The sequence below is a fragment of the Cetorhinus maximus genome, chromosome 13 (genome assembly GCF_964194155.1).
Source record: "Cetorhinus maximus chromosome 13, sCetMax3.hap1.1, whole genome shotgun sequence".
In the NCBI taxonomy this organism is placed as follows: Eukaryota; Metazoa; Chordata; class Chondrichthyes; order Lamniformes; family Cetorhinidae; genus Cetorhinus; species Cetorhinus maximus.
This window is the reverse complement of record NC_135891.1, coordinates 102,643,074-102,660,207: the sequence shown is the minus strand read 5'-3', so window position 1 is coordinate 102,660,207 and position 17,134 is coordinate 102,643,074. Positions and strand designations below refer to the sequence as shown.

The 17,134-nt window shown below is 40.4% G+C and overlaps 1 protein-coding gene across 4 annotated transcripts in view; it reads left to right on the top strand.

Annotated features, from left to right (window-relative positions):
• LOC144688897 (casein kinase I) overlaps positions 1–16,159 on the top strand; it is a 93,341-nt gene extending 77,182 nt beyond the window's left edge. For 3 of the 4 annotated variants that reach the window (XM_078555918.1, XM_078555916.1, XM_078555917.1), the window contains exons 11-12: positions 10,388–10,494; positions 12,884–16,159. In XM_078555918.1, the coding sequence (XP_078412044.1) occupies positions 10,388–10,494; positions 12,884–12,938 (162 nt within the window). In that variant the 3' untranslated portion in view covers positions 12,939–16,159. Of the gene's footprint in view, positions 1–1,476; positions 1,582–10,387; positions 10,495–12,883 lie in introns of all 4 variants that reach the window. The other variant, XM_078555919.1, reaches the window with a different exon arrangement.
• The last annotated feature ends 975 nt before the right edge of the window (positions 16,160–17,134 follow it).

Sequence of the window (17,134 nt, the reverse complement as noted above, 5' to 3'; positions counted from 1 at the left end):
TGGAGTGGGGATCAAAAACAATGGCTTTGGTCTTCTGGATATTTAATTGGAGGAAATTGCTGCTCGTCCAGTACTAGATATTGGATAAGCAGCCTGATAACTTAGCAACAGTGGAGGAATTGAGGGAGGTGGTGGTGAAGTAAAGCTGGCTGTCATCAGCCTACATGTGAAAAATAATATTGCCTTTGGATGACATCACCAAGGGACAGTGTGCAGATGAGAAATAGGAGGGGGCCAAGGATAGATCCTTGAGAGACACTGGAGGTAACAGTGTGGGAGCAGGCGGGGTCTCTGGCTATGATTAGATAGATAGGAATGGAGCCACATGAAAGCAGTCGCACTCAGCTGTACAACAGTAGAGGGGCGTTGCAGGAAGACTGTGTGGCTAGCTAAGTCAAAGGCTGCAGATGATCGGGAAGGACGAGGAGTAAAAGTTTACTTTAGTCACAGTCACATAAGATGTCATTTATGACTTTGATAACCATTTCGGTACTATGGCAGAGGCAGAAACTTGATTGGAGGGATTCAAGCACAATGTTCCAGGGAAGATGGCAACAGATTTGAAAAGCACCAACACATTCGAGGATTTTGGAAAGGAAAGATGGGGTTGGAGATCAGATGGTAGTTCGCGAGAACAGCGGGATCAAAGGTGGCTTTTTTTCCTGAGGAGAGGGGTGATGACGGCAAATTTAAAGGAGTGAGGGACAACACCTGAAGAGAGAGAATTGTTTTCAAATCAGCTAACATGGGGGTACGGAGGGGAACTTGGATGATTAGTTTAGTGGGAATAGAATTGAGGGACCAGGAGGTGGGTCTCATGGACAAGATGAGCTCAGAGAGGCCATGACTGGAGCTAGGAGGGAAACTAAAAAAGGTGCAAGTTCAGGGCTATGGCACAGGGGAGCCCTAAAGCAAGCTTGACCCAGTGTGTTAGTGGAAGGGAGGGATGCAGCAGAGGCAGCTGATCAGATTGTCTCAGTCTTGGTGATAATGAAGTCTAGGAGCCCCTTACACTTGTCTAAGAAAAAGACAGCATTCCTTTGAGCCTGCTCCTACTGAACTCTGTCCAACATATTCAATCTCCTGTGAGAGGGGAATGTTCTGGAAAATTACTTCCTACTGCATAACTAAGTAAATTCAGAATTTCATCCATTTAATTGGAAAGTGAAAGGGGTTCTAAAGCTAGGGATAATAGATGGGTTGTTTATATGGAAGTCAGCTTTTTTTTTCTTTGTATGCTAGAATTGTTCTTGCACCTTAACCATTATTTTCTGTTTGCTCACTGATATTGCCTCACTTGTCATCATCTTCACTGTCACTTGTTTTCTAATGCACTCTGCAATTTTAATTTGGCATATTTACTAATTTTGCTTTTTATATAATTGCTGTATCTGCTTGCCTTAGCATGATTTTCCCCTTTTGTTTTTTTTTTTGTTTTGTTTTTTTTCTTTTTATTTTCCTTTTTAACATTGACAGTTGGCAGATCGCAATGGAGCTTGGGAACCTCATTCCAGCTGTCAGCCCAGTACACAACATTTGGGAATACATCTGGCATCAGACAGGCTTGGAGGTTCCGTACAGGTACTTTCTGCATTAGTTGCACATTCTAACCATTCTTTGGTGTGTTGCTTGTAAAACTGATGTACCATCCTTGCAAACTAATTTCATTTCTGTTGCACCTAGTATTTGTATTCTTCACTTATAATTCTGCATTACAACTGGATTCCAATTGATGTTCATAATGCAATCTGTTTATGATATTCAGTTTAACTGTATGTGGTAATAAGTAGTTGGTTACACAACTATACAGTACTAGAGTGCTGCTAATCTATTACCAGTGCACAGACCTCTAAAATGTTGGTGAAATGGAGAAAACCAAATATACCACACTTCCTGGATTCCTGTTCAGATTTTGGATGTAAACCAAATGTGTAGCTAGCCAAAATCCACAACTGTAAAAGGTTGAAAGAGTGATTGGTATCATAATTTGCCCTAAATTATGTGGACCGGCAAGGTTCTACGTTCAATACCTGGTTTACATCAAGTTAGCTGAGTCCATCTGAGGCGTAGCGCTATAATTAAAATGGACCTTTTGCCGATAGGCTCAGGAGTGGAAAAATCATAGAATAGTTCCAGCATGGAAGGAGAGCATTCAGGCAGCAGTATCTATACCAGCTCTCTTAAAGAGCTACTTAACTAGCCCCATTCTTTTTCCCTTTAGCCTTGCAGTTTTTTTTCTCTTCAGGTAAATATCTAATTCTCTTTGGAAGGGCACATTGAATCTGCCTCCATCACATTCTCAGGCAGTTCATTCCAAATCATAACCACTTGCTGGGAAAAAATGTTTTTATTCCTGTTGCCTCTGATTCTTTGGCCAGCCATTTAATTTTGTGTTCCCTGGTTCTTGACTTTTACACCAACAGGAACAGTTTCTCCCTATCTACTCTGCCCTTATGATTTTGAACACCTCTATAAAATCTCTTCGCCACTTTCTCTAAATCCCAGCTTCGTTAACCTCTTTGCATGACTGAAGTCTCTCATCCAGAACCGTTCTCGTAAATCTTTTCTGAACCCTCTGCATTACCTTCTCATCCTTCCTAAAATGTGATACCCAGAGTCAACCAAAGTTATTGTTACATAGGAACAGAGGTAGGGCATGAGCTTCTGGAGCCTGTTCTGCAATTCAGTTGTATCGTGGCTGATCTAAATCTCAATTCAATTTACTGTTTCTTATAAACTGGTTAGTATTCTATATTTTTGGATATTGGGTGAGGTCAGGCCTCTGCTCGGGCTATAACAACCACAGTGGTCACCTGCCTGCCAGCATTCATTGCCTAGGCTTGTCACAAGAACACTGACCTGTTCAAGGAAGGAAATCCTGGATGTCTGCTGACACCCATTATCTGTTCTGCAGCATGATTCACGTTCTACCTTCAGGTGAGGAGAACAGAAGATTAAGTAAAATCCAGAGGCAAACGCTTCTTGAGGAGTAGAGTGAATTGACTGATGACTTTTGGTCAATTACAGATAAAGATGAGTGTTGTATGATGGGATCTTTCCAGGTGTTTTCTGCCAGTGACAACCATAATGGCTCTACTTCTTAAAAAATAGCAAGTTTGTGCAAGCCATATGGATTTAGTTTTTGGATATTTTTGAGCCTAAGTATGGTCATACAGTGATGTGCTTCAGAATGTACATTCTGAATCTTATGCCAGAAACTTTATATCAGTTAGTATGCATTGAAAATTTTAAACACATGTTATTGCACATTGAAGCAGAATTTTTTCTTGCACAGAATTTCCTGTCAGGTTCAATGTCTTGATGATAATGAAATGAAGGGACACATTAATATAGAGCCTTGCTTGACCGGGCATTGCAAGCACTTCAGTCAATTAATGACCTTTGAAGTGTAGCCACTTGTGTAGGGTACTTTGTAATTTGTATATAGCAAGATCTCACAAACGACAATGAGATAAATGACAAATGAAACTGTTCTAGTATAGTTGGTTAAGTGATAAGGGTTGGCCAGAGCACCAGAGAGAATTTCCCTGCACTTCAAAGATTGCCATAGGGTCTTCTACGTTCACCAGAGGGCAGTTGGGATCTCGATTTAACATCTCATCTCAAACAGCACCTCCAACAATGCAGCATACCCTCGGTATTACATTGAAGCATCAGCCTGGATTGCATTTGTTTCATTGTGGACCTGGAACACAGCACCTTCTGTTCCAGAGGCGAAAGCTCTGAGCTAAGGCTGACAAGTGCTCTGAAATTGGGATTCCCCTGTCTGTAGACTCTCAATCTGGCATTATGATGATGGTGATCTATATTTCTAGCTGCATGTGACTGTAGTTAAAACACAGAATTTTACTTCTGGTACCTTGTTCATCCTCTTCCAAAGTGTTTGTTTTGCAGACTGCTTCCATGCCTTTACAAAGGTTTTTCTTGAACAGAGGCGGCGGCATAGTGGTAATGTCATCAGGCTAGTAATCCAGAGGCCCAGGCTAATGCTGCGGAAACATGGGTTCGAATATCACCATGGCAGTTGGTGGAATTTGAATTCAGTTAATAAATCTTTAACAAATAAAAAAAAATGCTAGTATCAGTAATAGTAACCATGAAACCATTGTTGGTTGTCGTAAAAACCCATCTGGTTCACTAATGTCCTTCAGGGAAGGAAATCTATTGCCCTTACCTGGTCTGGGCTACATGCAACCTTGACTTTTAAATGTCTTTTGAAGTGGCCTAGCAAGTCACTCAGTTGTATCAAAACTGCTACAAAGTCTACAAAAAGGAATGAAACTGGATGGATCACCTGGCATTGACCTAGGCACCGGAAACTACAACAGCAAACCCACTCCTATTGACCCTGCATGGTCCTCCACAATAACATCTGAGGGCTTGTGCCCAAACTGACAGAGCTGTCCCACAGACTATAGCTAAGCAACAGCCTGACCTAGTCATGCTCACGGAATCATACCTTACAGATAATGTCCCAGACGCCACCATCACCATTCCTGGGTATGTCCTGTCCCACTGGGAAAAACCTACTTGACCTTGTCTTCACTAATCTACCTGGCGCAGATGCATCTGTCCATGACAATATTGGTAGGAGTGACCACGGCACAGTCCTTGTGGAGACTAAGTCCCGTCTTCATATTGAGCAGACCCTCCATGTGGCATTACCATTGTGCCAAATGGGACAGGTTTTGAACAGATCTAGCAACTCAGCTCGGCCCACAGAGCCTCATGGATGCCATCAGCAGCAGCAGAATTGTATACAACCATAATCTGTAACCTCATGACCTGGCCTATCCCCCACTCGACCATTACCATCAAGCCAGGAAATCAACCATGGTTCAATGGAGTGCAGGAGGGCATGCCAGGCGCAGCACCAGGCATACCTAAAAATGAGGTGTCAGCCTGATGAAGCTACAACACAGGACCGCTTGCATGCCGAACAGCAGAAGCAGCATGTGACAGAGCTAAGCAATCCCGCAACCAACGGATCCGATCTAAGTTCTGCAGTCCTACCACATCCAGTCGTGAATGGTGGTGAACTATTAAACAGCTAACAGGAGGAGTAGGCTTCACAAATATCCCCATCCTCAATGTTGGGGGATTCCAGCATATCAGTGCAAAAGAGAAGGCTGAAGCATTTGTAACAGTCTTCAGCCAGAAGTGCCGAGTGGATGATCCATCTCGGCCTCTTCCAGTGGTCCCAAGCATCACAGCCAGTCTTCAGCCAATTCATTTCGCTCCACGTGATACCAAGAAATAGCTGAAGGCACTGGATACTGCAAAGGCTATGGGCCCTGACAATATTCTAGCAATAGTACCGAAGACTTGTGCTCCAGAACTAGCTACGCCCTTAGCTGAGCTGTTCCAGTACCGGTACAACACTGGCATCTACCCAGCTATGTGGGAAATTGACCAGGTATGTCCTATCCACAAAAAGCAGGACAAATCCAATCTGGCCAATTACAGTCCTATCTATCCACTCTCAATCATCAAAGTGATGAAAGGGGTTGTCAACAGTGCTATCAAACAGCATTTACTCAGCGATAACCTGCTCACTAACGTTCAGTTTGGGTTCTGCCAGGGCCACTCAGCTCCTGACCTCATTAAAGCCTTAATCCAAACATGAACAAAAGAGCTGAACCCCAGAGGTGAGGTGAGAGTGACTGCTCTTGACAAAAAGACAGCATTTGACCGAGTGTGGCATCAAGGAGCTTGGCAAAACTGGAATCAATGGGAATCAGGGGAAATTGGATTGGAGTCATACTTAGCAAAAAAGTACGATGGTAGTGGTTGTTGGAGGTCAATCATCTCAGTCCCAGGACATCACTACAGGAGTTCCTCAGCATCGTTTTCTAGGCCCAACCATCTTCAGCTGCTTCATCAATGACTTACCCTCCTCCATAAGGTCAGAAGTGGGGATGTTCGCTGATGATTGCACAATGTTCACCATTTATGACCCCTGAGATACTGAAGCAGTCTGTGCCCCTGTGCAGCAAGACGTGGACAACATTTAGGCTCGGGCTGATAAGTAGCAAGTAACATTTGCATCACACAAGTGCCAGGCAATGACCATCCCCAACAGGAGAGAATCTAACCAACTCCCCTTGACATTTTGATGGCATTACCATTGCTGAATCCCCCTCTATCAACATCCTGGGGGATACCATTGACCAGAAACGGAACTGGCCTAGCCATATAAATACTGTGGCTACAAGGGCAGGCCAGAGGCTGGGAATTCTGTGAAGAGTAACTCACCACCTGACTCCCCAAAGCCTGTCCACCATCAAAAAGGCACAAGTCAGGAGTGTGATGGAATGCTCTCCCCTGGATGAGTGCAGCTCCCGCAACAATCAAGAAACTCAACACCATCCAGGACAAAGCAGTCTGCTTGATTGGCACCCAATCTACCACCTTCAACATCCACTCCCTCTACCACTGATTCACGGAGGTGTCAGCTGTGGCTCAGTTCATAGCACCCTCGCCTTTGAATCAGAAGGTTGTGGGTTCATGTCCCACTCCCGGAAATCAAGAACTGTGAATGTACTCGAAAGAGTTACAATCTGTGACTGTTGATAACTCGAAAGAGTTACTAACTCATCTGTTGGAGGTGTCAACTGTGGCTCAGTTCATAGCACCCTCGCCTTTGAATCAGAAGGTTGTGGGTTCATGTCCCACTCCCGGAAACCAAGAACTGTGAATGTACTCGAAAGAGTTACAATCTGTGACTGTTGATAACTCAAAGAGTTACCACTGATTCACAGTGGCAGCAGTGTGTACCATCAACAAAATTCACTGTAGCAAATCACCAAGGCTCCTTCGACAGCACCTTCTAAATTCATGACCTCTATCACCTAGCAGAACAAGGGCAGCAGATGCATGGGAACATTACCACCTGCAAGTTCCCCTCCAAGTCTCACACCATCCTGACTTGGAACTATATCGCCATTCCTTCACTATTACTGGGTCAAAATTCTAGAATTCCCTTCCTAACAGCGCTGAGAGTATACACCACAAAGACTGCAGCAGTTCAAGAAGGAAGCTCACCATCACCTCCTCAGGGGCAATTTGGGATGGGCAATAGATCCTGGCCTAGCCAGCAATGCTCACATCCTATGAAAGAATTTTTAAAAACTGCTAGAAGGGATACATAAGATTGACACAGAGTAAATCATCCTTCAGATTTCCCCTGCTCCTTTTGAGCCAGACGTTGGTGGGTTCAAGGAGCATTCAGAGACTTGAGCACATAATCTAGACTGACATCTAATGTAACACTCCACAGTATTACGCTTGTCAGATGTGCCATCTTTTGAATGAACAGAGATCGCACATGCCCCCTGGGATAGGAGCAAAAGATTCCAAGGCATGATTTTAAGAATCCACTCCCACTACCACTGACACAGTGGTAGCAATGCGTACCATCTACACGATGCACAGCAGCAACTCACCAAAGCTCCTTTAACGGGAGTTCGCCAGTTGTCCTGGTCAACATTTATCCCTTAACCAGCATCATTAAAACAGTTTTATTGGTAGTTCATCTCCATTGCTGTTTGCGTGGTCTTTGCAATGTACAAATTACTGTGCTTCACTATATTGTAACAGTGATTACGTTTCAAAAATAATTAAGTGGCTGTGAAGTGCTTTGCAATGTCCTGTTATCATCTAGGGCACAATATAAGTACACACCCGCCTTTGCAGAGCTATGGGCGAAGCATCGGAGTGAGATTAATTGTGCATGGGCTTTTTGAAAGATCTATACAATGAGCCAAATGGCTGCCTTCTGTGCTGTATGATTCTATGCTTCTTTTCACTGAGTAAGCTCAGTGGTTTGTTACACTTTCATCTTTCAGTATAACCAAGAATCAAAGCTTCTCTTGACAAAAGCCTGTATTTAACCTCTGAACTGCAATGCACGTTACGCCATCAGGACACACAGGAAAAGCAAGCACCAGGGCAATCTTTCTTTTTGAATGGTGACATTTGAGATTGCAGAGTGGGATCTGAAAGGATGTTAGAAACTCATGAAAATCACCTCCGCCAACAGGAAATCACTGTCTCTTGAGGAAAATTGCAACAGCTGATTCTGTGAATTGTGCTTCCACCTGTTATTCACCAGGCTCAGTCAGCAAACTAGCCACATCTGATAAAAATTTGTTGTTTCCCCAAGGTCTGCTGAAGTGTTTCTTTGCAAGCTCCTTCATGTTGAGCTTTCTGTCATTCTCCTGGTAGAGTAAATTAATAATTCCCTTCAGGCGGTAAGCGCACAAGTACTTCTGCTCAAACTTCACTGTTGCATCCAATCTATCCCAAATTTAGTGACTGAATTCCTCTAGCGCCAGAAAGATTTCCTACCTCAGAGAGGAAATCCTTACACTAATTTGGCACATGCGACCAATTGCATAAAATAACTAGATACTTGAGTTCATGTGTGTGAATGGACGAAACAGTTTATTGGATACCATGGCGTAGTCGACTAACTGCCCATAGTGAATCAGAGATTTTCATTTCAGACAGTGAGGAAATAGGCTAATCAAAAGGCAAAAAAAGTCAAAGGAGATTTATTTTTAATCAAGCTAATGTTTGGCATGGATGAAAGCCCAATACTGTGCTCGAGTTTCAAAATGAAACCATTGAGAAATTCACTTCAGAAAAGCTTCTCCTTGCAAGTGTGGATCACATCAGCTCTGCACGTGGAGATATAACCAACTTTTCTAAACCAAGAAAATTTGAGTATAGATTGGCAAAAGTTAACCAAAGTCTGCTAGAGGTCAACCAGCTAAAGCAGTAGAGTGTTTCAGCACTGATGAGCTTTCTACTAATTATCTAACTAAGTCCAGCCTATATGTTAGGGAATTTGACTACCAGATTATCTGGAGCTAAGTGGGAAGAGCCTTCTGATTGGCCGACCCTTTCAGATTCTATTGAATGAACCAGGAAACAAGGTCAATCATCAGTCATGCACTCAAGTAGCTTAAATCTGCCTGATTAAGAATTGTTAATTGTGCCACAAATAATTTATTCAAATCTGCCATCACTAATCATGTTATCTTAATACAAATGCTATCATGGAATGGACAGGGATTATTTCCTAAGGAAATATTGTTCATTGAGCAGTTGACGGGTGCTGATATGAGCCTATGCCAGGCCAGACTGGCAGTATATAAGTGACTGCACTTCGAAAAGTAATCCATTGGCTATACAACATTTTTGGGCATCCTGAGGACATATGCTATATAAAAGCAGTTATTTCTTCCTTCTTACACAGGTTGCTGCTTGGATTTTTATCTTTGCAAGGTGGGAGTTCAGATGTTTGGATATATGCAACAGGCTAAACCCAATCTTTCTTGCCCTCTCCCTATCCTACCATGGTCTTTCCTAGCCAAGGAGTGGTCCGAGGCCTGTTTCTAGGCCTCTGCCAATTCAGCTCTGTAATCAGTTACTAAAAGGTGCGTGAGTATTTGGAGAAAGCATTTCACGCAGCAAAAACGTCCCACATGTAAATGAAATGAATCACTGATTAATCAAATTCTTGGTGGGTACATACCCAGTTAATTTACTTTCTGGCGATGCTGGTTAGGTCATCAGGAGAATTTTCTGTTTTTCTTCAAATAGTGCAGTGAAAGAGACAGAATGGAACCTGTATGTTTTACATACAGGAGTAAACCTGCCAGTATTGCAGCGATCCCTTAGTACTGCATCTCAGAATCTCAGTTTAGCACCTGCTGTGGGACCAAATTGTTATCTGACCCATAGACAAGAATACTGCCAGCTGACCCAAGTTGACTTGCTCAAGTCTACTGGTCACTCAGAATTTCCCCTCCGACGCTAAAGATGTTTTCTGGTCTTCTCTAAGTAATTCCCCACAACAGAGTCGAGATCAGGAATTCGATGTATCAAGAATTGCAGGCAGGAACCATATTGTTGTGACGATTTTAAAAAGTTATATTTCCTTTGTGTACGCAAGTATCATAAATAGATATATGCCATCAAAGTAAATAGACATCTATCCATGAGATGGTCATCTTTACTATGCAGTTGTAAACATTTTTCAATAATCTTCATCCAGCATTTAAGTGCTGATAGTTGACTAATGTTGATTATTTTTACAGTATTTTCATCTCGTCACCTGATTGTTATTGAACAATGGATACTTGTGGTTGCTTTGACTGGAATTGCATAGTTTCTGTTTTTAATTTTATTTGCCCTATCTCTTGGTGGGTGAAAATACTGGTTCAACTTAGGGTGATTTTAGCTTCATCATTTGCAAGTGTTTTTTCTTGAATCTTTAAATGTATAGTACATCGTACATAACAATAAGTAGCAGAAAATTACACAATTCTTCAAATTATTTTCTGTATTTTTTTTTAAGGTGGTCAGTTCAACAAATGGAGAGCTTAACACAGATGACCCCACAGCAGGACACTCCAATGCACCCATCACAGCCCCGGCAGAGATTGAAGTGGCAGATGATACAAAGTATGAATTTCTCCTAACCTTCAACATAAATTAGTTATTTTTGAATATTAAGCAAATATGAATCCTTAATTATTGTTTGCTTTGAAAAGATGAGTGATACAGCATATCTTATGATTTAAGCTAGAGGTATGCATCCAAGACAAACCATGTATGTGGTTTTGAAGCTTTACCTCTATGGCAAAAACATATCAACTTGATCACAACACTTCATGCTAAAAATGGACAGAAATTCATTTTTGAATATAATTACAAATGTGTGCTTTGAAAGCCGCAAAGTACATTTCATTAGTGCTGAAAGCTGATTTTGTTTAATTTATTCAGCTTTACAAAGACTCCATCAGTAATATTTGTATTACATTCTGTTCCTGCCAGCCTACAAGGGCATACAGTGACATGGCATTCTGCAACAGACCTCACAAAATTCTATGCATTCAGAATGGAGTGGGTTTATTGAAGAGAGCAAAGGGGGAGAGAGGAATCAAGGACTCTGTCTCAAATCTGTTGAGCTATAAATGACTTAAAAGCAAGTCAGTCTTTTAGTTCTGTGTTTTGCAAGTTAAATGATGATGGAAGTGTAGAATTCCAAATAGGTCAAGTCAGTTATTCAGGCATGAGGTTTGGACCATTTTTCTTCTCCTCCCTTAGTTCTTGAGTTAAAATGTGTGGTTTATTCCGAGCTTCTGAAAACCTTTCCCTACATTTGTGGCTAAAATTAGACCAATTTTAACCTTCACAGCACTTCAGCCACAGAGATAGGAATTCACGATGGCTCCATGCCTTGGTGCTGAGGCTGAATTGTATTAGCGTTTTGATGGAGGGACCATCTAGTACACCTGCAAAATTTAAGCTTTTTTGAATTTCTCTCTGAAATACTTGGGTATGAATCATATTTTGGAAAGACTATTACTTCAGAATGTTTCTCATTTCACATTTTAAATCTTTCTAACAATTAAGAATTCATCCATATCACAAATTATTCCCAGTTGTGGCTGTGTACAATGTGGTCTAGAATCACTCTTCCTGTGATTCTTCCCTTCTGATTCTATGGGAAATTGTTGACCTCCTTAAACATACAGCCACGAAAGGATAGGTTTGGTGGTGCAGTGCACTTGAAACATTGATATACATCATCTAGAGTGTAGTGGTATGTGAGTTCATAGCATTATTCTACCACATTATAAAGTTCCAATCTCAGTTGTTCAGTTTAAAGAAAACATTTAGTGAAAATAGGCACTTCCCAATAAGAATAGAGGAAAACTGAAGCCAGAATTGCCCACTCTCACAGCTGTTTTCAGTGCAACATTACTGGGTGCCTTATCATAAGTCACTTTTAGATACAAAGGTGCTTGTTATACATGGAAGACAGGCTTTATATTTGACAAAAGATGTTGAAAATAGAGGCAAACCAATCATTCAGCAAGTTAGTGAAGGTGCAGTGCCTATACCTGTGTAGGTAGCCCAGAGCAGATCCAACCATTTTGCCATTGATTACTTTCCAAATTAACTCCCTCATCTTGTAGCTTTATCTTGTTTCACATTCAATACTGAATGCCTTGTACACCTATCAAAATGAGGCATCTGTTGAATTTTCTAAATTTCTACACGTGAATATATTGTCAATTAACATGTTCTTTGTGAAGTAGTTTTTATTATTAGCACAGGAACAGAATTTGGTATTTCAGTGGGTTAGCTTGTACATGTCCTTTAGCCTTTGACATGAGATTGATGAGTGAAAACTCTCCCTTTCTGGTGGTTATATGAGTCCAATGTGAAATGAATTGCAACGGTTTTAACTCTGTAGCTAGTAGGCACAGGTAACACAAAACTTGCTCAGAAGTCAATACAACCTGAGCAAAATTGTGAGAGGGTGGGTGGGGCATTAGGGACTGTTCGGCTGAAGCAATGGTGATCGCACCATTTTTAATAGTAAAGGAGGATTTATTTTCCATCTGCCTTGTCAAGAGAACATTTGATGCTAATACTCAGTGCCCAAAGCAGAAATATGATTCATTGACTCATATTAGCATAATGTTGGTGAGCACAAGGTAAATTGATTTTATTTTAATGCATAAAGCTGCTTTTCCTCTTCATGTGGTAGTGAATTTATTGTTCATAAATATATTAACACCTAAAAATATCTTTGACCAGAAATAAAGTTCTTCAATTCACTATCCATTATTTTCACTTTCTTTTGTTTTCATTTGGCTGTTGCCCATTCAACTCCAGTTGCCTTCATTGCCAGCAGAAAGGAGAAAGTTAGATTCTAGTTGTGGTATAATTCTGGCTGATACCAGCAGGAGCTTTGAGATCTTTTTCAGTCAACTAAAACCTTTAGCAGTAACAGAGGACCTTTCTCTCAGCCATGAAATAATTGTGTTTTTTTTTTAAGGTGCTGTTGTTTCTTCAAGAGGCGGAAGAGGAAAACCATTCAGCGCCATAAGTGACTCTGGAAACTGCTGTGAGATTTACAAGCGTGTTCTGCAACTTTCCAGTCATAATTAATTCAGAAATCCATCCCTTTTGTGGCAGGCATCCGCTGTTGTCTAAGATCATGACTTTTCTGCCCAGCATTTTGGGCTTCTGACATTGGTACTCTTTTTTGCTGTGAAGTTCATACTAGTGGACTTGGCAAATGCACCATGCAAAGTTTTTACTTCCTTTTCTGTGGGAATCCACGAAAGCATCGTCTTTGAAATAAACACCTGAAATCTGCATTAAATAGGGTTAGTTCTCTCAGTGGGATCAAGGCAGTGTTGAGTTCAAGTTTTTAAAAAGTTCCAGAATGAAAAAGCAACAATTACTTCAAGATTTTGGTGGGCTGCTGATATAATTTGAAACTCAACTCGAGACATGATTCATTCATCTCCAGTGTTATAATTGCGAGTCATACGATAATTTTTTTCTTTATTTTTTTTTTCCTTTTGTTTTGATCAACCTGAATGCATGGTGTAGTCACTGTCGTTGGGTACTGTTGGGATGAGGAAGTGGCCTGCAGGCTTTCCTCACCTTTTAATTGCACTTTCGATAACAGTATGTAAGAGCTTTTGGATCTGATTGTGCAAAAACTGTTTCTATGTACCTTTTTAAGGGAATACAAAAATGGTAGGAAACGTAGCATGTTTTTAAATGTAATAATGTTTGCAAAATGTAAATGAAGCAGTTGCATTATTAAACTGGGTAGAATTAGGACCTGATAGTTCACAGAAAAAAAAACGTGTTCAAATTCAGATCTAGTTTGAGCTTTTGAGATCCAGATGACACAACAGGAGGTGGTCATCGTCTGAATTTTAGCAGCTGTACCATGAGATAAAATGGCACTTCAGACACGATAGAGGTGAATGGGTCATTTGTGGAGGCACCATTTATATTGGATCTAGGCAAAGCAACCCAGTTAATAGGGGAAGGGTTTTGTACAGTTGAAGGCTTCTGTCATAGTCATGCCATATACTGAGAGATCAGCATTCGAGGTTTGTTACCAGTACCTCTTAGAACACGAGGTAAGGCAGGAAGCGGATCTCGTATTTCAAAGCATTCGGCGTTGGCAAGTTTACAGCAAAGCACTTTGGAAGGCTTCTAAACAAAATTCTTGAACTAGTTCAAATTGTCAAGTAAAAAGTGGGCAAAAGGACTCTGAGACATCATGAAGTTTTCAATTTAGGCAAGAGCAGTGAAGAAGAGTAAGTTAGCAGTCATCCGATCAGGCCCATCAGACAGCAAGGAGAATTCTTCAGGTTTCAATGACTTTGTTGGAAAGTTAGTAATGTGAGCAGTGACAAAGTACCTCAATTTCTGAATTGGAAGCCACAGCTGTTAGTCTTAATTAGGACAGAAATTAATTTGAAGTAAATCTTGATTTCAGAGGTTTACCAATTACCAGCTTTACCCGTTGCGTTCAATGTGCTGTAAGCTGTTCGTGTAGCCATATTTTTGGTGTGTCGAACTACAAAGATTTTATGCACAATTTTATTTAGAAAATCCATTGTTTTTACTTCGAAGTACATTTCATTTAAAATGTTACACCATTTTAGAATCCACTCTATCTCCCTTTTGTTTTAAGGCTGCAGGTTTTTCTCAGGAAATTAGGGTACTTAAAATGGACCCCTGATGAGACTGGGCTATTGATTGATTATCCATCTCAATAGATTCTTGGTAACTATAGGTACAAGTAAAACTTGGATTATAAACTTCTACCTAGAGTGAATCATTGGTCCTGCACATAACTAAGCTTATAGGTTACGTACTTTACTGTGAGTCATCTTTACTGAAGCTGTTTCCATTGGTGCAGTACCTAACAGGTCTATTTCTGGTGCAGAGAAACACTCATCCACAACCATGTGCAACATTTTATTTGTGTAACATTCAGTTTTTAGTTGGTTAAAAAATTTTTTGGATGCTTAAGTGTTGTTGTGGATTGTGTCCATTTGCCAATGAGATATAAGGAGGGCAACACAGGAACAAAAGGGTAACAATGTTGGCCCTGATCTTCTGTTACCTGGTCTCCACGGTAAACATTGTTTGATATGCTTGCATCGTAATATATTAATGAAGAAATTACAGTACTAAGTGATGGTTTTTGTATGGAAATATGAAGTAATTCTTTTGCATTTTAAATTTTTCTTTCCAAAGTATCATTGAGTATTCAGAGGGTTAGTTTGGCCAATATGGTTAAAGCACTCCTGAAACCTAATTTGCAGGTGTGTCTGGTCCTTTCCACAAGTGAAAATATGAAGACATTTTAAGTGAAAATTATGCTTATTGTATTTTTCTGAAATAATGTTAAGCTTTGTGTTCACAAATATCTTGTGAACTACTACAATTTTTTCTGAAAATTGAGAATTCAACATGTCAGGTATGTGAGACTACCCAAAGGTTTTTAGCTGAGGCTAGTATTGCACAGTTGTATTTTTATTACGTTCCCACCCCTGAAGTATAAACTAATTTACAGTTAGTTATAGACCTATCCTGAGAGAAGGCAGAACTGATTTTGTAACTTCCAAAAACATGCACTTTTCATACTGGTGATCTCAATTCAGCACAACCAATGTGTAATTTCCCTTGGACAGAAAAATTATGGAGTTAAGTGCTGAACAGAGAGTATCTTTAAAAATATAAACCTAATGTTTGGTGGGCTGTTGACGGTCATACCTTATTTTAATACTTATTGTTGTATATAGACTTTCAAAAATTTATGTGGGCAGTTTAAGCTGTCAGAAATGACCAAGAGTTTGACTGTGAATCATCTCCATTTCCACTTAAATGGATAGAAAGAGGAGTCACAAATAATGTCATGGTAGCACAGTGGTATCACCAGCATGCTGTGCAATGTTTTGCAAAATTCACCTGCTGCCTTTTCTGCTAGGATGGGTCTGTTATTGGCTGGAATGCAATTTATCATGATAGGTATTATTGTGACAGTTAAAATGTATATTAATGTTTAGGTTCCGATTTTGTAACCTTTTTTGTGATAAATCATACTGCTCAGAATGGCACTACAACCGAGAAGGTTGAACTGTGCATTCTGTAAGCTGCCCAGTAATTTAACACTTACTTGACATAAAATGGTCCCTATCCACAACAAGCACATGAGCAATTTTATTATGCTGTCATTAATTTTGGTGACTGTAATAAGTGAAAAGAACCAAATAAAGGGAATACAAGCAATTCATATTTATGCCTTGCATTTTTTTTATTCATTCAGGTGTTAAACTCTTTGCTGTGGTAACTAAACGTTCTGAAATGTTACAAAAGCATCAGGTCAGATTAAATAATTGGCTACTTTTTACATTGTACTGTACAGTATAAAACTAGCACACATATATACATGCTCCATGCAAGTTCCGAATTGAGAAATGGTGAGATATGCTATTCTAGCCAACTAAGGTGTTAAGTGAATTAATACACTTCCTCCTCCACTGACCTACCTTGTCCTGCTCTTCTGCTCTGGTAAGCATGTAATTTAACCAAATTACACCCATGTAGACTTGATGCTGAACTCTGCCATTAAACATGAAGTGCCATCAGTGAGGTCTTTTTTTAAAATCTGATATACACTACAGCAACCAAAGCACAAATATGATGCATCATTTGTGCATGAGAATGAATGTTGATATTTTGTTCTTCTGTTTCAGGTAATCAACCTTTGTTTACAAGTTAGAGTTAATGCAAAGAAAGGAAGAAAGACTTGCATTTATATAGTGCCTTGCACAACCTCAAAGCACTTTACAGCCAATGAAGTACTTAAGTGTAGTCACTATTCTAATGCAGGAAATGCAGCAACCAACTTGCACACAGCAAGGTCCCACAGACAGCATGTGATAATGACCAGACAATCTGTTTTTGTGATGTTGATTGAGGGATAAATATTGGTCAGCACAGCAGGGATAGCTCCTCTGCTCCTCTTTGAAGTAGTGTCATGGGATCTTTTGCATCCACATGAGGGGACAGACTGCGCTTAACGTCTCATCTGAAAGATGGCACCTCTAGCAATGCAGCATTCCCTCAGTATTGCACAGTCAGCTTAGATTTTTGTGCTGGAGTCTCTGGCGTGGGATTTGAACACAGGCAAGAGTGCTACTCACTGAGTCACAGCTAACAAAGTAGCCAAGTATTTTTTCTTTGTGCAGTAATTTACGAGTAACTT